The sequence below is a fragment of the Manis pentadactyla genome, chromosome 2, assembly GCF_030020395.1.
Source record: "Manis pentadactyla isolate mManPen7 chromosome 2, mManPen7.hap1, whole genome shotgun sequence".
NCBI classification, from domain to species: Eukaryota; Metazoa; Chordata; class Mammalia; order Pholidota; family Manidae; genus Manis; species Manis pentadactyla.
In genome coordinates this window covers 13,624,189-13,642,873 of record NC_080020.1, presented here as the reverse complement: position 1 = coordinate 13,642,873, position 18,685 = coordinate 13,624,189, and the positions used below count along the sequence as shown (strand labels likewise).

Genomic DNA, 18,685 nt, shown 5'->3' with positions numbered 1-18,685 from the left:
TGTTGGAAACATCAGATGCTCTTCAGCCCACCTCCCGTAGCTTCCAGATTTATGTGTACACTGCAGTCCACGCCAGTCACCCTAAAGATTATCAATCCATTTCCCATAAAGAAAGATTATTTGCTGTGAGTGTTGTCATAAACTTGCACATAGAAACAAGAATCAGAAATGGGGTTTTCAGAGACCTCTCTGAGGGGCTGTTTGAATTAACAAGATAACTTTTCTTATAAAGGTGTCAAAAATTGAGAGGTGGAACTACTGTATCTTTCTTGTTACTCTTAAGATGCTACTGCTTGGGAAATGTATAAGGGCTAATTTGAGTGTACTTTTCTTTAAATTGATGATATTATGGCAACTCTATATCCTAGAAATTACAGTATTCATACCCTACTGAGGAAAGCCATGTATGAATAAGACTTTTATGATCATCTTGGGGAACATAAATCCTGAAGCACACAGCACCAAATTAAAAATTAAATCCCTGTAGGGGAGTATTTTAGCTGGTTTATAAGTTAGAGTTCTTTTCATATTAAGGCAAATAAGTTGACTAATACATTCTAGAAAGACTTTAAACAATAAGAGGTTAAAGGATTCTCATCATGATCCTACCTTAAATCGAAATCCCCACTCTACTAGGGTTTTCCTGAATATCCAATAATATGTGAACTGATAAGATTAACTTAATGTTAGAACATAGGAACTCAACTCAAATCATGTATTAGGTCTCAATTTGATGGCTACTATTTGATGGAAAGTTTCAGCTAAGGTACCTGATCTCACACTGAAGTAAGCACCTTTCTCACCAACATGAAGGAGATGGCAGTTTTCTGCAACTCCACCATTTGGTCAATAAGTGATAAATTTCCCAAGTCGTTTCCTTTTCAATGCAACCTACTATTTCACTTGCATAGGATATAAATTCTTATTCAGTGATTTATCTGTCAGTGTTTGTACAGCTGTGCCTGTGTCCTTACACCCTCCTGTGAATTTGTCCACTAACAGAGGCTATTTCAGACTTAGATGTGATCTCCGTCAGGTCAGGAGTGTAATTTGTTTAACTTCCTGTATGTTAAACATTTAATATGTGATTATTATAGTTTTCTGCTTAGCCATGTGATGAAATACTTCTATGAATATTAAACATGCTTATGAATTAATATCCTTTAAAGTGGATGATTGGGTTATGATTCCTATTCGTCCACACCCAAGGGTTACGGGCCTTTCCTGGTGGCAATAAGAAACTTTCATCAGTGTGGCCCAGAATCATTGAGCCTAGAAATACCAAGACTCAAAATGTGCTAAGATGATCGCTCTTGCTATCCTATTTGATTCAATGTTATTAACCCGAAAGTTTCTCTCTGGTTCTAGCCCCAAGTTTTTTTTTTGTTTTCTATAAAAACTTAATTATTATTATTATTATTTTTTAATATAATTACAATAAGCCATTTATTAATAGGTAGATAAAATGAGGACCAATGTTTTTTTATTCCTCTTACTAGTATTTACCTGTGTTGTTAGGTTTTTTATTTTTTATTTTTTATTTTTTTATTGAAGGGTAATTGACAACAGTATTACATTACATTAGTTTCAGGTGTACAACACAGCGACTCAACATTTATATACATGATAATTCTGGGTACCAGCTATCACCATACCAAGTTGTTACAATATTTTGACTATATTCCTTATGCTATACATTACATCCCGGTTACTTATTTATTTTACAATTGGAAGTGTGTTTATATATATATATATATATTTTTTTTGTGAGGGCATCTCTCATATTTATTGATCAAATAGTTGTTAACCACAATAAATTTCTGTATAGGGGGGTCAATACTCAATGCACAATCATTAATCCACCCCAAGCCTAATTTTCGTCAGTCTCCGATCTTCTGATGCATAATGAACAAATTCTTACATGGAGAACAAATTCTTACATAGTGAATAAGTTACATGGTGAACAGTGCAAGGGCAGTCATCACAGAAGCTTTCGGTTTTGTTCATGCATTATGAACTATACACAGTTCAAATATGAATATTCATTTGATTTTTAAACTTGATTTATATGTGGATACCACATTTCTCTATTATTATTATTTTTAATAAAATGCTGAAGTGGTAGGTAGATACGAGATAAAGGTAGAAAACATAGTTTAGTGTTGTAAGAGAGCAAATGTAGATGATCAGGTGTGTGCCTGTAGACTATGTGTTAATCCGAGCTAGACGAGGGCAATAAACATCCATGTGTGCAGAAGATTTCTCTCAGAACGGGGGGGTGAGGTTCTAAGCCTCACCTCTGCTGCTCCCCGTTTTCTCACCAGATGGCCCCCTGCGACTGTGCCTGTCTTAGGTTGTTCCTCCCTTGAGGAATCTTACCCGTCTCTGGCTAACCAGTCATCTTCCGGTCTAGCCCCAAGTTTTATACAGTGGAAACTAGTCTCGGGGTAGGGTCTTGGGAATTTGCAGCCAGGAACAAGAAGAAGGTACAGTGATGAATTGCTTGCATTTAGGTGCCGTGTCCCACAAATGTAGACACAAACCCTTCATCCTAGAGTTGTCATGTTCGTTATCCTAGCCGTTAGCCATGTGTGGCTAATAAGCACTTGAAATATGGTTAGTCCAAAATAAGATGGTGCTGTCATTGTGAAACCACATTGGACTTTGAAATTTGTGTACAAAATAGAGAATGCAAAATATGTCATTAACAACTTTTATATTGAACACCTGTCAAAATATAACATTTAAAGATATAATAGGTCAAGGAAAATAGATACATTTTGCATTTCTTTTTTAAAGTGGTTTCAAGACAACTTACAATTACATGAGGGATGCACATTCCCCTTCTATCAGAGGGTCTGGAGTGACCCTCAGTGATGGGGGTAGGGAGGCACCCCTGAACAGTGCTAAGGAGCTGACAGCCCCAAACAGAGCAGGATGGGGGCCCACCTCTTTTTCTTGACACTTTCTTAACACATTACTATGCCCGCCTCTCCATAGAATAACAACAGTATTGGTTTTTTTCCCCAAAACTTAGATGTTTGTTAGAAATTTAACAGCTAAAGTATTTAAAAATGTTTACTGTCTGAGGAATTGGGGGTGGACTGTAAGGTCATGAATGATCCCACTCCTGGTTTTTCCCAACACTTGCTCAAAGGCAAACCTTAGATCGTCTGCTTTAAAATGCAAACAGTATGCCAAGTACTGGGAGACAGAAGGAAAGATGGCAGATTCCAGCTCGCAAACAGTCCTGGTCTAAATGGGCCGAAAAGCACATTCCTGCAACAGAGTGTGTAGGGACAGAGGGGTGGTACCTCTGTACATATTGGGGTGCAGGGTGGAGGTGTAATATTAAAGAAATCTTCTAAGAGGAGAGAGTGCTTGAGCCATCTTAAAATACCACCCCCTGGTTTTCTGGAGTTTCATTTATTTTGCACGAAGGCCATTACCAAAGGCGGCCACCAGGTTCGGGGCCAGCACCGAGGCCCTCGGGTCGCTGAGAGCGTGCTGATTCCATCCTGTGGCTTCCAGGTACCAGCAAGGTCAACCTCGTGAGGATCCCGTCCATGGCCTCCAGCCCCCGGGACGCAGCTCTGGCCGCTGTCATCTGCAGCGCCCTGGCCACTGTCCTGCTGGCTCTGCTCATTCTCTGCGTCATCTATTGTAAGAGGCAGTTTATGGAGAAAAAACCCAGCTGTAAGTTTTGAGCCCTTTCTGTTTCTCAGCATTTTGGTGAAGTGAGTTTGATCCTCACTGTCCTGTGAGTGAGTGACAAGGGAGTGAGACTTGAAGAGATGAGACCCGGGGAGCGGCCGAAGGGACAGATGCACGGGAAGGCAGCCCTCGCTGCCGTCTCGGCCCGGAAAGGCACCCGGCAGCCACACGGTCCTTTAGGCGGACGTGGAAAAGGCAAGGGTGTCCCCCTGCCACTAGGCAAAAATAAACATCGTTCTTATTCCTGGCAGCATAACTCTACATTTTGAGCCTTCTTGACAGATTATTTCATATTTGTGCCTCTGCTTAAGAAGAAATATTTTTAAATGTGAATGATGCCATTTTTTTCTTTAAAAATACAAAAGCTAGCACAGTACAGTGTGCTTGTGAAGTTGAAGGGCTCCTTTATAGAGGAAACAGTCCCCACTGATGGCCTTCTCACCCCTCCTGCAGGGTCCCTGCGAGGCCCGGACATTCGGTACAACGGTTCTGAGCTGTCGTGCTTGGACAGACCCCGGCTCGGCGAGCCTGCCTCCAGAGCGTGCTGCCAGTGCCACCAGGACTCGGCGCAGCCCTGCGGTAAGCCGGCTGGCCGCGGGCCGCCAGGGGGGCCGGGCAGCTGACCAGGGGAGGTCGCTCTGCCTGGTTTCCTCGATAAAGCTTATCTTGTTGGTTTTTCTCCACTGTCCCCCGTGGTTTGGATGTTTTGAGGCCCTTAAGTATTCAAAAGAAAATAAGCATCTCATTAAAGTCCTAGAATTTGTCAGCAACTTTTTAAGCAAGTTTGCCATTATAGTTTTGGGTCAGTCCATTTGAAATAATATCAACCTTCGGTTGAGTAGGAGTTTGTATCCTTTCTTGTCTGGTGGATTCAAACTGAACGTTAATGTGTCTATTTTAATGTCTTCTTGGATTTCCTCAAGCAGAGAGTAGAGGGAGATCTGTGGCAGACCATAATTGCCTCTGAGACTACTGACAAAAACGAAAGTTTAGGGAGGTCATTCCAGTGGAAATGGGTCTCTAACGTGGGCAAAAACGAGCAAAGGTACCAACTTTTCCCTGCCATGTATTTATATTCATCAACACATAGTCCCCTTCCCTTCCTGCTCCTGTCCCCACCACCATAGTGGGGGGAAGCGCCCCCCTGGAAGTCTGCCCTGCCCTCCCCCCCACTTCTCTTAGCACTCTTGGGGGCAATACTAATGGCGTCATTGGGTCCCTTGGGACCCTTTTTTGTTCTACGTTAAATGTCTCCCGAATAGACCGACTCACCGTCTTGGAACTGTCTGATCGCCCTTCCCAAGAAACTGGCAGGATTCAGGTTTTCAATCTAATGTGGAACAAGAAGTTTTCAGCATCATTAGTTTTCTACTGATCATTGCTGTCTCCTCTTTTCGGAATGGGCTAAGAATAAAATAACAGGATTTCACATGGTGTGTGAGGGTCTGTTTTGTCTTTGCATAGATAACAGACTCTTAGACAGCTACTGATGGTAACTGCTTGACCCAAAGTGCTCCAAGTGCAGTGCACCGCTTCTAGAATCAGAGTGAGCAGGAATAATTTCTTGAGAGAGGAACCCAAGTCTGACATGTAATAAAACACAGCTTCCTGCACAGTCTGCCTCATCTTATCTCTGTCTGAAAACAAAGATGAAATACACAGGTGGCCTTGGGGCACTTCTTCCTAGCAGAGTCCCAAGGTGGGAAGGGGTCCCTCCAGGCTAATGCCCAGGTTCATAGAGCTTCTTCAAGTCACTTCTTCCTCAATGCAGCACCTTACTTTCCTTTAACTTTTTAATGTAATTTCAGACTCACGAAAATGTTGAAAGAATAGGACAAAGAAGTCCCTCAGACCCTTTAACCAGGGTCCCCAAATATCAACATTTTATCTCATGTCCATATATTTGCTGTATCATTTTTATTTCTAAGTATGGTGGAGATGTATATATTTTTTTCACTTCCATTTAAAAATCAGTTGCAGATATGATGTCCATTTTCCCCTTAATATTTCAGTGTTTCTTTCCTAAGAACAGGAACATCCTCTTACACAACAGCACAATTGTTAAAATCAGGAAATTAGCAGTAACTTGGTGTTGTTCTATAATCTACAGAGCATATGCAGATTTTGTGAATTGTCCCAATAATATCCTATATAGTTAAAGAAAATCCCAGGTAATACTGTTCCATTTAGTTGTCAAATCTCTTTATTCTCTTTTCAGGTGTAATAGTTCTTAATCTTTCTTTGCATTTTGCGACATTAGTATTGGTGGTGAGCACAGGCCAGTCATTTTGTAGCATGACCCTCTGTCTGGGTTTGTCTGATGGCTCTTTATTACTGGGTTTAGAAAAGCCACAGAGGCGACGCCATGTCCTTTGCAGTGCCTCATGTCAGGAGGCACAGCGCGTCCACCTGTCCACTCCTGGCCTAGTTAACTCAAGAACTTTGTTAAGGTGATGTCTGCCAATTTTCTCTCTGTTTTCTCTGTAATTAATGAATACATGTGGGAGACTCTTGGAGGCTATGTAAATACCCCCATTACCTTCCAAACTGCTGCCCTCTGGGGGGTATCAGTCTTCCCTGAGTCAGGCATCACTGGCGCTTGACAAACACTGGTTCTCTAGGTCCATCATCCTCCCTACATTAATTAGCTTCCTAAGATAAGAAACAAACTTCCCCTTCTTCTCCACTGAGTTACTTTAATTAGTGTGGGCTCAAGGGCCCCTGTTCAGTAGGTCACAGTCCTCTGCTGTCATGATGTTGATGCTCAAACTTTCCAAGGTCTGGCCTTCAGGCTGGCTTAGGCGTCATTTTAACATGTCCCCATTACTCTTTCAGCACTTTATTAATTTTGGCACAAGAAGAAGTTCCGGACTCATCTGTACTTCCCTGCTTAAGCCCTAGAACCAGGCATTTCTACAAAGAACGGCAGAGCCTTTGCTTTTAAAATAATTTTGAAGTGTCCCACCGTGAGCATGGCACGTTTGTCGGGTTAACTGGTGGTAGTGACGGGCGAGACGCCCATGACCGCAGGGCTGTGTGTACGCAGAGGGCACCGCAGGGGAGCTGCTCTGAGACACTTAGATGAAAGCACGCTGGCCGGCCATCCCGCTGAACACTGGTTTATAATGCGTCCCAATATTTAACATTCATTTTTAAAAAGGGAAATAGTAGTTTCCTAACTTCTTTTCCCCTTTATAGAAGTAAAGAGATAATTCCTCATGGAAACTTTGGATACCCACCAAAACATATGCATATGTAAATACATAATTTCTTCATGTTGTCTTCTCTCTATGTATGTATGCGTTTATATTTGTCCTTAAGCCTAGTATGTTTATGGTTTTATAAAATCAGAACTAAATGTGTATATATATAGAGAGAGAGAATTCTAGAAGGCCTTTTACCGAATGCTGACAGTGTTAATTTCCAGTTTATAGGATTAGGGAAGATTTATTTTGAAATTTCTTATCTAATCTTATTTTAATTTTTGTCAATAAACTTGTATTACCTGCATGACCAAAAATGCCCACTGCTTCAGTGAACTTAATGGTTTGTAAAGCTATGTGCACATAACTAGTTATTCCTTAAGGTACATTCCTGGCAGTAAAAGGAAAAAGTGTGTGTGTGCATGTGCACGCTGCGTGAAAGGGTTCCAACCCTTTTATGTGACTCTTCTATTGCTGCAACACCCAGTGAACTGTTGTACTATTTCTGCTGTTACCACAGTACCTGAGAGTCCCGTTTCACATGCCCTCACACAGACTACATTATTACTTTTCATCATGATTTTTATTGTGGTAAAATATACATAACACAAGGTTTCCCATTTTAACCACTTTTCAGTGCACAGTTCAGTGCCATGAAGCCCATTCACACTGTTGTGCAGCCATCAGCACTGTCCATCTCTAGAACTTTCTCACCTTCCCAAACGAAACTGTCCCCATGAAACAACTCCCCGTTCCCGCCCTCTCCAAGTTCCTGGCAGCCACTCTTCGACTCTCTGTCCCCGTGAATTTGACGGCTCTAGGGACCTCCTCTTAGTGGTTCGTCATTTTATATGTTACAGATAACGAGAAAAAAAATTAACTCTCATGCCCCCTTACCCCAAAAATGCCACTCAAAGGAGAATGCCCAAATTTGCAAGAGCCTTCTTGAACGGGTAGTAAAGAGAGTTCCCAGAAAAAAGCACTGGGCCTCCCCTTCTGCTGGCTTTCCTAGGGCCTGTGCACTTGATTCCGTCCCTGTGCTGTGACGAGGCCTGTAGCACCAGCCACGTGACTCTTGGCTGTGGGGCACACTCCCAGGCCGCCCTTCAGGAGAGGTAAGTGGGCGTATTCCCTTGTGCAAATAAGCATTCTACTAATTTACCAACTTCCATGTGAAACTATGGGGGCATCACTTTTTTAATATTATTAATGACATTCTGGGAGTTGAGGGGGCAAATCTTTGCCAGGAATTAGGTAACTAACTCCCTTGGGGTAACTGATATCCAGTGCAGCATTCTTTATATTTAATACTCCATTTGTTTTAGTTTTGTCTCATGCTCATGATTTGTGACACTTCTGTTATCTGTCAGTAATTTCTAACATGCCATGAACTCATAGAATGTTAGACCCGGGAAATTGCATGTTTTAGACATTGGATTAAGTATGACTATATTGATTAGAAGCAGGTATAAACATTCAGTTTTAAGTAAATGGGGCAATCGAACTTACTGTATTGAAGCACGTTTATAACAAAGGAAGCACTAGAGTTCTGACTTAATAAATTGCCGTTTCATCTAGAACACTTAAAGGTACAGCCGGAATGTTGCTCTGTAGTGTGTTTTTCCTCCCTGTGGAATACTGAAAGCCTTTTGAACACGTGTGCAGAAACGCGGGGCCCGTCCGGGAGACAGCGCCGGCTGGCTTCGGTCCCCTCTCACGGTCCGTGTGCGGCGAGTTCTCCGACGCCTGGCCTCTGGTGCAAAATCCCCCCGGCGACGACGGCTCTTCCTGCGGCTCCTGTCCTGAGCTCGCTGGAGAAGACGCTCATTCTCTCAGTCCAGAAAGTGAAAGCCTGGCCTCCTGGGATTCACGCAGCGCTCCGGATTCGGATGGTGCAACCCTCCCCGTGCGAGCTCATTCTGAAAACGTCACAGAAACCCCTGACTTCCCTGGGCAGGGCAGCGCACTGACCGAGCCGGTACCCACCCACTCGGGGCACGCTGGCAGCGAGAAGCCAGCCCGATCCCGGGGGCGGCCCCGCCCCTAAGCCTGCCCCTCCGCCGCCCCGCCGGGTAAGGCCGCGGCTGCAGCGCGCCCGGGGCTGGGACTTGCGCAGAACGGAGCTCTAGTCCCTCCTCTCGGTGTCGGGGAACCTGATGCAGAGGGTTTTCCACTGTTTATGGCTTCTTTCATGTTATAGGAGGATATATTTTAAATTAAGTTTGAGTCCTTTTTTTAAAAAATTAACGCTAATCTATAAGGCTGTAAAGGGTAGCTACAGTCTTTATTCTTCTTTATAAATCCAGCTACTTAGCATAGCGCCGCCTGATCTGTCGCTGACTGAGAGTGAGGGGCTAGCTTGGGGAGCATCTTGTAAACAGTTCCTCGCCCGCATTTTCCCTGGGATTTCTTAACCCAATACTCAATGCACTTAGTTCACTGTCAAGCTAATGAGAATTTAGATCCCCCAAGCTACTCCGTTCCCTCCCCTCCCTTCTCATTGTTGTTTACTAGATCATTCTGCCTCCACCAACTGATCTGTGGCTGGACACTGATTCTCAGCTGTGATCTGGAACCAAACAGCGTAAGAACCTTCCAGATGGAAGGGTTTAAAATCCGGTTTGTGGGGAGGAGGTGAGCGCAGGGCGAGGAGAAGGGGTGCTGGAGGCGGAGAAGCCCTCAGGGACACCTGGGCGCTGTCCCGCTTTCTCCACTGGGCAAGGATGTGGCCTTTGCTGAATGTGACTTACTGTTTATAAATACTTCCTTAGTGGAAGCATGTACGTTGTTGGTCTGCATCCTTCTGGAAGCATGATGCCAACCTTGAGGATGAAGGGGCAGAGTCACAGCGAGAGCAAGGCTCCGGGCCCCACGAGACCCCTCCCTGCACAGACATTGCTCCCGCTCCCGCCTTCCCTGTCCCCGGGCAGGGCCCCCGTCCTGTGGACGCTCCGTAACATGCTCCCCCTTCCGCGAGGCGTTGCGTCCATGTCTGATAATAGAAACAGCCTAAAGTCAAAGGGCGAAAGGAGGTGTGTGTTCCTTCTAAGAACAGTACAAGGTTAAATACTGATCTGAGTCTGCAGCAGTAGTTGTTTTGTTTTGTTTTTTAACCACAAAAACATTTTATAGGGAATTCCATGCAGAAAACATGTGTCGGCTTAAAATGTTATCTCAAAATAAAGGAAACAAAGAAGAGGTAAGCAAAGGGAGGAGAAATGAACAAATTAGGCAGCTTTAAAAGAGTACAAAACATACCTCTGTAGCTGGGAAAGATTGTTCAGTCACTTTTTCTGTTGAGCCATCCCATAATTTTGTAACTTTCATGATATGAAGAAAAGACTTAGGAGTTAGGCAAGTTGAGTGTAGGTCTTAAGAATGGGTTTTGGTCCACAAACCTTCAGAGGCAAGACGGCAGCAGAGATTTTTAAAGTCTTAAAATTAAATCTGAATCATATTTTCATGACAAGATCCTGAAGTTTCTTTTATAGCAAGTCAGTTGCTTTTGATGATAAACTTGTGTTACTTCACAAATATCTATTATATCTTCCTGTACATTTGCTGTTCAGGCAAAGTCTGAGTAGCTAGCCGATTGTGTTACCAATGACGAGCTGCAGTTTTTCAGTGTTGTCAATAAAAAGAATTACCACTCAGCTTAATTTTGCAGCTTGTCCCCAATTTTGTGATGTAAGTTCTAAGACAAAGGAATGAAACATCTTCATGCCCTCATATCAGAACCAACTCATTCTCTACCTTTTTCTGTTTAAACATTGTTGGTGATGTGGGGGTAGGGTTGATAATCATGATTATCAATCACCATTATATGAATGTAAAAATGTAGAAGGTGAAACAGTTTAATATATAAGTTTGGTGTATAATGACATTAATTCCTTTTCAAGGACAGTTGTCAGGGTAATTGTGATCTACATAAAGATGCTTTCACCTTTATTTTGAAAAGAAAGTTACAGTTACATCTAAAATGAATGAGAATGTTTATTCAAGTTGTACAATGTAATTTAGTAAAGAAAGTTTTTATTAGCTTTCTAAGATGTGTTATCTTATAATTATTAGATAATTTTGGTAAATCTAAATGAGACATTCTGAATTCAGGAAACAAATTGTTAAAATGTAAATCATTTCAGTTTTCTCCCTGTAATTACCAACAGCAAATAATATTTTGAGCCCATTTTAAGAGAGAATCTTTTACAGATTCTGAAAGGCACTTTCTCTTTGATTTTATTTACTGAATGCGTGAAAATTGACTAAAATTTAGTCCCCAAAGAAAGTAGACAGCAGCCACCCCTGCACATCTTTGGGAGATGGGACCTCTTCATCACGAGGGTTGGCTGAATATTTAACTCAATTAGTTCTGTGTTTTCTTCAATCCATTAGATTCCAAAAAGCTATTCAGACTCCCCCTAACAGGCCAGTTCTCCAAGACAGAAAACATACTTCTCATAAATAACTTCCCATACTTCTCATAAATAACTTGATCTCAGCAGCTATAAACCAAAGTAAAGGACTTCTGGTTTCTTGAGTTCATGTTCAGTTAGCCCGGCTGCCTGGCCTGGGCTCACTCATAATTCAGGAAAGCATACAGTATTTCTGTTTGAGAGATGTGTGAGAGCAGATATAACATAGTCGCCCTTTTATTTATGTAAGTGATTTACTTCTATTTTGTTTTCAATGAAACTTTAAATTCCTACCCAAGCATTCACTTGTATTTTCAGGGTTTTAAAACTCTATTCCCCATTTTCTTTCTAGCTTTATTGAGATATAACTAACATATAATATTGTATAAGGTAAAGGCATACAGTTTGATGATTTAACACTTGTATGTATTGTGCAGTGCACAACAGTGCTTTGTCTTTACTTGGTGAGAGGCTCAGATTTCTAGCGCATGACGCATTTGTTTCCGGAAACTGTGTTTTTACACAGTAGTTTTCTTGTGGGTGGTTGAAGACCACCCAGAATCTGATGATGACAGTGTAGTTCAGGAAAAAGCAAATAGGTGTGAGAGAGCCTTCTCTAGTTTGTATGACTCCATTTGAATCAGTTTCCCTGTGCACACCTCCCCAGAAGGGAACAGAACTACGATATTTGGGAGAGTGAAGTCAGCCTGTTTACTTACAGGAAAAGCTTTTTTTGGTGGTATTTTTTAAGCAACAGTTTAAACGTCAACCTGACATAATAGAAGGAATGGTGGAAAGGATACGAGATGAACCGAGTCTTGGTTTCTCAACCTATTAAACTCTATTTTTTCCCTTATTGGCAAAATGATTATCATTTGCCTCCCACAGTAATGTTAATGTAGTTATTATCATATTGATTAATTAACATATCTGATAAAACTATCTCTTATCATCAAGAATACTTGAGAAGCTTCTATTGACAGATAATCTTATTAGATCTAGGATAGGAAAAACTTGTTTTCCATAATATATCCAGTATGTCACCAATGCCAAATTAGTGGTAAATATGTTAATGAAAGATTACTGCCAAAAACGAAGGTTTTTCACAGTAATGTGCAGTTTGTTGATGCCTTGTCCCTGCCTGAAGTGAGGTCGCTGCCCGTTTGTGATAAGGACAAATCTAAGGGCTGTACTTTGCTGAGGGTATTTATGAAAAGTGTGAGTGTTCCAGGAACATCACTGTAGGGGAAATCTCATTCCCAAACTACATCTCAACTTTCTCCAGTAGTTTAACAGAAGTTCTCAATTCAGAGACTACGTATGGCCCTATCCATTAACCATCTTTGGTTTTTTTTAAAGGAAGGACCAAAAGATCCTAAAATCTTTAAAGGGATGCAACACAGAAATTAGCTTCAAATGTTTGAATGAGGTTGAAAATCAGCAAAAGAATTATTTGTTAATATGTTTTATCATTGTGGGTCACATTATCTTTTAAGCACTATTTGCAAATACTGAATGCCCATGAGTTGTCATGAAATCTTTATGCTGAGCACATGGACACATGGATATTTGAACACCATTAAATGAGCTTCTTGTTCATAGGTTGTTAAATTCATGCGTATTACTAGTAAAAGCAAGCACAATAATTTTTTTGCAATTACAGGTTAGCCCCTTTAATTTGTAAAGGTATTGTTTTTAAAGCTTTCCTTCTGTTGCTGTTTTAGGAAGCTTAAAGGACTTGCTTTTTTCTGCAATGGAAGTGTACAAATGGAACCCAAGGGCACTCACTCCTCCGCCGAGGCTTATAGACTGAGCACAGTCTGGATCCTGCATGGCTTCTGGGGGAAAAAAAATAAATCTGAACCAAACTGATGGCGCTTTAAGCCTTTCAACCAGTTGCTTCTGAGCCAGACCAGCTGTAAGCTGAAACCTCAAGGAATAACAAGAAAAGACTCCAGGCACTCATGATACTTTGTGTCTTTCCTAAACAAGAAGCTTCTATGCCGCAGGCGTGACTTCAAAGGCTGATGGGTCCAGTTTGCAGCCTACAAGACTGTGGGCACATAACAAGAAGCAGAAGGGCATTCTGGCGACTTTTCATGGTGAATGTGGTTTCACAAGACTGCAAACCCCAGAGCATAAATTTTCACTTACATTTTCTTTCCAGAAATAATTTCATCTCGCCGATTACCCTACTAAAAGTCAATGTCAGATTAGTTACCGAAGTTTTTCTATAGGATGGGTTCAAAGATGAGTGCTTCTATTTGATGAAGGTCGTTTTTCGTCATCTAAACTAAATAGCTTAAGAGGTTAGAATTGGTTTCATACTGCCTGTGTGAATTTGGGTTTATTAGGTGAAGTTAACTGACCTGACTAGAAATGAGAGGAGCACAGATCTTTTCCAGAATGGACACTTCTAACCGCAGCCCACGTCCCATGAACACCTGCTGGAGCTGGGAGGACGTGGTGGGCTCACATCACTCCGTTAAAATCACTCAATGCACATTACCTAGAGAGTCTGTACAAAGGTTAGCATATTTCTTTGAAAATCAGTTGAAATGGAAGCATTTGTTTCTTCTGTCCCCCTTACTGAGCTTAGAAGATCCAGAGTTTTTTTAAATAGAAAAGTGGTTATTTATAAAGATAATGACTTTATTCTTTGGCCTGTGTCTTATACTAAGGGCTTTCAAAATGACAGCGTATCAGGTTCCCCTACTACTGAAATGCAACACAAGTTAAGTAGTCTTAGAAGACTCCACTACGTTTTAAAACCAGAAGGAAAGCATGATTTGTAGGCGGTGTTCAGGGGACCAGGGTGTAACTCATAGTGTGGTTTGACCAGGACGTTCCAGGGTTCCTGCCCTTCGTGTAACTTGCATTAGTATTTTAATCTCCTACCTTAGCCCGATGATGCTGGATCTAAAAGTGTGACGCTTCTATTAATGCGCTACACCCACTAGAATTGTTTCTTGAGCTAAGACAGAAATGAACCCAGCTCAGGCAGCTCATTTGCTCTTAATCTTTTTGCCCTGGAGAGGAATTAACTGAACAGGATTTGTTTCCTACCTGAACCCACATGATCAGATCTGGCCTTTGTGTTTTAACTGAGTACCATGAACTCTGTTACATTTGCACTTAAAAAGAAATAGACCTTTAGACATCATTGTGTCAGAGTGCACTAAAATACTTTGCCAAAGGATTTGCCCCATCCAAAGTGCCTTTTATCTCATTTAAAGTGAACATTACAAATCTGTCATTCATAGGACATTTTTATCTTCTCACTTACTTTCCCGTGCTTTTCTCTCTATGCAAGACAGTAAATCTAATGAGCCCTCTTCCTGTGGCTGAACGTTTCTCTACCCATAGTCTTCGATTTCAATATCTATGGGTTCTTTTGCCTGAGTTTGGTACTTCTCATGACCTCAGTTCCTTTAACCAACATGGGACATCAGAGTGTTTCATGGTAACCCGCAATCCTTTGTGTCTAGCTAGTGCCCAGTCACAACTGATTGATTTTTTTCTTTCTTTCCCCCCCTGCTTAGATTGCTTTTAAGCTTTGGACTCATCAACTCTACGAGCATTGCCTTTAGGAAACTTGTGAAATATTTAGGATTTGACCATAAGATGTCCATGAAAATGCAAGTTACAGTTTCCCCAAGGGGCTTCGCGTGATGCACATATGTGTGCCGTTGTTTGCAATCTGACCACTTCTGTTAAGACAAAGGGATGATCAAAGTAGATGGGGTTGTGCTCCTTTTTATAACCGGAATGTATTTTCCATATGTAGAACCCTTATTAACGTCAAAGACCACCACTTAGCTGGAAAAAGCTAGATAGATGAGAATGAGACTTTGGCCAAAAATCTGGAAACATCACTTTCAATCAGCAGAGAAATACTGAAGGTTGAAAGCCAATTTCATTTGATACTGTATTTACAGAATCCTGGGTTATTTTTATCAAGATGAAGACATTTTACCACCACCAAATGCAGAAACATAAAAATGTTGTATTCTATACTCTTTGTGAACACTTCAGAAAAACACTCCAATTTGCATTTCACGTTGGGATATCCGACAGCACTCAGAGGGACTCAGGTGTGGGGTGCTGGTGCCTGGAAACAGTCATCAGCTCGTCGCAGGACTGGGAATGTGAACCACGGTGACATTTAATGCTGTGGAAACTCATCGACAGGAATGAGACAAGGATTTGGAAAATGAGCAACCACATAAAGGCATGGTTTTCTAATTTTGTGTATATGGAATATATTTTTCAAATACAGATTTTTCTACTTTAGATAAAATGTTAATGTTGCTCTTACATAGGTTAAGCACTGTTGTCTGTGCCAGTAAGAAAAGAAAAACTGTCATTGCTTTCAGGTAGTCAGTTTGAATCACTTTGGATATCATCATTACTATTTTTGCATACTGGAATTCATAAATTTGGTTATTTTCATTTTCTTATGCAAACAGTTTTGTAATCTTTTTTTTAACTTGTAAATAAAATTGTTCCCTGGTGTCCCTATTTCCATGTGCACTAGGGAAATGACTGGTGATGGGAGTAAGGGTGTGTTTTCCCCTCTTGTCCTCCGTGCAGAGGTCTCTGTAAGTTCCGATCCTTCCCATACAACTCTCTCTGGCCCCTCAGACTTTATGAGGGCGATTTGGAAATCCTCACGAGTGACCTGGTCATATTTCACAGGCATATCAAGCTACTGAAAAATGCTCTGAGTTACTTGAGAAGCTTTGGTATCAAGATTTTATTATGATCTCTTTTTTTTCCCCTTCGTTTTATGACATGAAGAGGGACCGACCGATAGAGAAGTTTTATATTCCTTCTGTGGAGGTCAGTGGCGCTGTCCTGCGGAGGATGGTCCAGGGGAGGGAGGAGCTTGCACAGAGGAGGGAGGAGCTTGCTCAGGGGAGGGAGGAGCTTGCTCAGGGGAGGGAGGAGCTTGCTCAGGGGAGGGAGGAGCTTGCACAGGGCAGCTCTGGTCCTGGTGCCTTTCTGCTTTCCCTCCCAGCTGCTTACCTCCCTTCCTTCTCAATCCCATTCCTCCTTCTCTTCCTTCCCCTCCATAAAGCTTTTAAAGTTACTATTAGATTTTAGGAGAGGACTTTAATCTTCCTGGAAAACGATGGGCTAGTTTAGAGTGGCCGTATCTTTCACTGGGTAGTCTGTGGTGTTCGATGACATGTAAGCAAAACTGCAGCGCTTCCAGAAACCCTCCCCTGGCCTTAGTGCATCTCCACGTCAATCAGTGTTCCCAAGGGGTGGAGAGAATAGCTCATCTCCATATCAATAGGTAATTACAAGGGCGAGGGAAGGCCTATCTGGGCTGGAGAGGTGGGTGGAGCTCTGTCTTCTGCCACCACGTCAAGAGAGACACAGGAGGACTGCTTGTAAGAAAGAAACGGGTTTGTCCCACTTTATTTCTTTGACTGATTTAGGTTTTCAGTTTCAAAGGTATTTTGCCCTGGGATTTTCCCCCCGGAGTTACAGACATCAGCTTCTGTCCCCTTCCACACCTACCCACATACCGGCCCCTCGGCTCACGTGCACGTCTCCGACGTCCATGCACATCGGTAGCTCACGGGTACCATCAACTCTCAGAAAAGAAACTCCAAGCTCATGAGTCCTGGGATCATCTGCAGTCACAACCACTTCCATGTGACCACTGTTACTAAGGATTCCTTGCAGTTGCTACTCATTCTGCGTTTGTCCCTTTGTCCCATTTTAACTTAGGAAGATATGGTCTGATTTTTAAAAACCATTTTTCAGCTTTTCAGCTCCCCATAATACATGCAAATACAGCTTGAATTTATCTTTCAGTCTTCTTGAAACTAAATAGCAGTCTGTGAATTTACAAAATCTTCTATAATACCTAAGAAAGTTCAGTGAAACCTGGTGTGTGAGTCCAGAGATGTAATTATACTGCATCAAGTCAATAGCCACAGTATGTTGGTGCTGTCACAGTGAACCAGAGGAGGATCACACGGTTTCCACTGTGGAGAGACCAAGCTGGCCGGGCCAGGCCCTTTTCATAACCCACCAACGGGCATTTACATTTGGCAGCTTCCAAACAGCCTCTCTGAAAGACTTGAACTTTAAAAATGTTACCAACTTTCCCCAGAACCCTGGGTGGGCTTCTGAAGCAGGTTCCAATTATTAGTCTGTGAAGTCATGATTCTTTTTACCTAAATTTCTAGAGGCATTAGGTATGCCTACTTAAGCCAGAAATAGCTGTGTTCTTTCTGTTTTGTGGGGTTGAATTTAGCCAGCAGAACTCTGCAGAGGGATTTCCCTTACCTGGGTTGACCGTTTACAGTAAAGAAAACCCACAGAAGGGGCACCCGCAACCCCTCACTAGCAGGTTTGGGAGGTAGGCTGTCCCACTGCGAGGCACGAGGCATGCAGCCCCACCCCTATAAAGCAGATAAGAGCTGTTTCCTCTGAGGCTCTCAACACAAAATCCGAATTCTTGTCAGAAGACCCATTCAAGAAGAGGTTTCCTGTGTCAACTCTTCACTTGTCCACTGAATATATCTTATTTATTAGTATAGAGGATGTACTTGGTCCCAAATGCAATGCCAGGGTTGAAACAGACACTGGGAAATAGGAGGGACAAAGCTTGTAAGTATTTGACACATCTTGATTGCAGAGACCTAAGAGCAAATCCCCTGGGGCGCGGGGAGCACGACGCGGTGGGGAAGTCGGGAAGATCGCAGAGGCTGCTGACGGCCCAGGAGGAGCCCGCCCGCGGTGGGTGGAGGAGCTGAAGCCTCAGTTCCACTGTCAGGTGTGCTCTGCTGGGCTCTGAGCTTTACCCTGGAGAGAACTGGCCTGCCTTGAAACAGTGGTGACATGACAAAAACTCTAAATCTCTAATCTTTCTGAAGCTTAGATTTACAACATGAGGTCACTTGGCATCTCTGCAGAGCAGAATTACTGCAGTAATTGAGCGGACATGGCCCCTGTACAAGGGAGAGGTGGACAGTCTGTCCCTGGCATGGAAATACTGAGCCTGAGATCATGTTCATCAAGGGCACCCAGGTCCCTTTCTGATGTCAAGGCGAGAGGTACCGGACATGACAGAGATGTTTAGGACTTCACCAAATGTAAGTCCGGGAAAGGAAATCCCAGGGCAAAATACCTCTAAAACTGAAATGAGTCAAAGGGAAAAATAAAGTTTAAAACCCATTTATTGCTTACAAACTGCAGTCCAGGGCTGTCTTTCTCCTCAGCTCTGGAAGAAGCCAGCAAGCCAGCCAGTCTCCTCCCCTTAACCTCCCAGGTCCAGACAAGCCTTCCGTGGCCCAGGTAATTACCTATTGATATGGAGATAAACTTATTCCACCC

At 42.4% G+C, this 18,685-nt stretch overlaps 1 protein-coding gene across 6 annotated transcripts in view; it reads left to right on the top strand.

The window, feature by feature from the left end:
• TNFRSF19 (TNF receptor superfamily member 19) overlaps positions 1 to 15,850 on the top strand; it is an 84,690-nt gene extending 68,840 nt beyond the window's left edge. For 4 of the 6 annotated variants that reach the window (XM_036917416.2, XM_036917419.2, XM_036917413.2 and 1 more), the window contains exons 6-10: positions 3,532 to 3,696; positions 4,168 to 4,293; positions 7,930 to 8,032; positions 8,583 to 8,989; positions 13,054 to 15,850. In XM_036917416.2, the coding sequence (XP_036773311.2) occupies positions 3,532 to 3,696; positions 4,168 to 4,293; positions 7,930 to 8,032; positions 8,583 to 8,964 (776 nt within the window). In that variant the 3' untranslated portion in view covers positions 8,965 to 8,989; positions 13,054 to 15,850. The other 2 variants (XM_036917414.2, XM_057490239.1) reach the window with 2 other exon arrangements.
• Positions 15,851 to 18,685: the final 2,835 nt, after the last annotated feature.